Below are 1,942 nucleotides of genomic sequence, written 5' to 3'. Positions count from 1 at the left end.
CATGTATTTGAATTGATTCTGATTTATATATGCTTCTTTCATTAATTGTTAGGGTTATTCTCCTATGCTCTATGTTTGTTATGTTTAACTCATTCATGGCATGATTTTTGGTTTTCTTTGTTATTGACAAATACCTAGAAACCTAAAACTGGGGAATTTCTCCCAAGGGAACTATTGCCTAGACATAGGGATAAAACACTTGGTTGTCTTAAGCTTCCGTTCGTAATACAGAATTAATTATTAAGGATGCAAGACATTGTGGTCTAGTAATTAAGGATAGGCTTCTTTCGCCGAGACATCAAGTTCTAAGTAAATTAGAATGTGATATTGACATTTAATAAAGAAGAAGAATTCTTATATCCATGAGAGTGATTAGGTGAAATCTAAACCCCAACAACATCTTCATCTCATAGTTCAAACATCATCATTCACTTTTGCATTTCTCTTCAATTGATAAAAAATTGCATTCAAATTTACTTTCTTGTTTTTACATTCAAAAACCCTAAATTGTTCTTTAAAGTCTTAATTAGTTAAATAATTACATGACTGTTTAGTGTCATGAGTATCTTGGGAAACGATACTTGGTGTTACCATTTATTATTACTTGATACGATTCGATATACTTGTCGAGCTCTTAACAGAAATCATACGAGTGTAATCCTCAGAGAGTTCCATTTCGTTGGCAGAGAAACATCCCATAAACATCCGCTGAGAATTAGCACCTCCTGATGCAGATTTTCCCATACACAGACTCCCATGGGAAAAATTTCCCTTCTCTGCTACAAATTTGGATGATTCAGTTGTAGACAGTGGAGGAATCTGAATCTTAAGCTGAGATCCAAAAACAACCATTCGACTCTCATGTTTCGAACTCACTTCAATCTGTTTCTCTTCGTCGACAAGAGCATGCACTAGGCCAAGACCAACACCTTTAGAATCTAGTCTGTCCCAGTGACGCTTGTGTTCACCTCCTGGGGTTTTAGGGCTGTTTGTTTCGAACCAAAAAGGGTTCTTGAAACCGGAGAAAGGATTGCTGTTAAGTATGGAGGTAGGGCTCATCATGGTTTCTGTTTCATGGAAACCTTTCGGAGTGAAATTGGTGAACAACCTCCTCGGAGAACTAAAGAAAGAAGACGAAACGGGTTTATACACGTGGGTATATTTTATTATAAAAATATGCCTTTAATTATAAAAATATGTTAAATTCAATTCAAACCAGATTTATACACGTGGGCATATTTTATTAATAAATTTATGAAAACATGTGTATATATTATTCTGATTGGATTTAATTATTAAAATAAATTTAAAATTATTTATTGAAAAGTAATTAATTTATGTTACAAACACTCTGACAAAAGATGTATTGTACAAAAAAGTAGAAGAGAGAGAAAGAAAAAGTTAATGCGGTTTGTGCGTGTTTAATGGAAGGGATGACGTTGATACAAAATTTATTAAGTGAAAATTAATTCATATATTTTTAAAACGAGAGACTGAATTGACATTATTCAACAAAACTGAAGAAAATATAGGCTATTATACCTCTAGTAATTAATTGTTTCCATTCAGCAAATTAGTTTTCGAGTAACACACAAGCTAGTATTTAGATGCAGTATTTTCAGTCCAACAACAATACTTTTGGTGCAGAAAAATAACTAAAAGAAATTGCAGTACAACAACTTTTTTAATGCAGATTTTGCAGTCTAAAAAAACACAAAACAGCAAGAATTCTGGTGTAGATTTTTAAACAAAACAACAAAGCTTCTGTTGTGAATTTTTAACTAAAACAACAATGATTCTGGTACCCATTTTTAAAGAAAATAGCAAAGCTTCTGGTGCAGATTTTTAAATAAAACAACAAGGTTTCTGGTACAGATTTTTAAAGAAAACAACAAAGTTTTAAGGCCAAAACAACAAACATTTAGAGCTAAAAACAACAAGC

At 32.3% G+C, this 1,942-nt stretch overlaps 1 protein-coding gene across 1 annotated transcript; it reads right to left on the bottom strand.

The window, feature by feature from the left end:
• Positions 1-561: 561 nt before the first annotated feature.
• LOC108346537 (FCS-Like Zinc finger 8) lies at positions 562-1,076 on the bottom strand. Its single transcript, XM_017585612.2, has one exon. The coding sequence runs from the start codon at positions 1,060-1,062 to the stop codon at positions 601-603; it is 462 nt and encodes a 153-aa protein (XP_017441101.2). The 5' UTR covers positions 1,063-1,076; the 3' UTR covers positions 562-600.
• Positions 1,077-1,942: the final 866 nt, after the last annotated feature.

This window comes from Vigna angularis, chromosome 9 (genome assembly GCF_016808095.1).
Source record: "Vigna angularis cultivar LongXiaoDou No.4 chromosome 9, ASM1680809v1, whole genome shotgun sequence".
Taxonomy (NCBI): Eukaryota; Viridiplantae; Streptophyta; class Magnoliopsida; order Fabales; family Fabaceae; genus Vigna; species Vigna angularis.
This window is presented reverse-complemented; position numbering and strand designations above follow the sequence as displayed.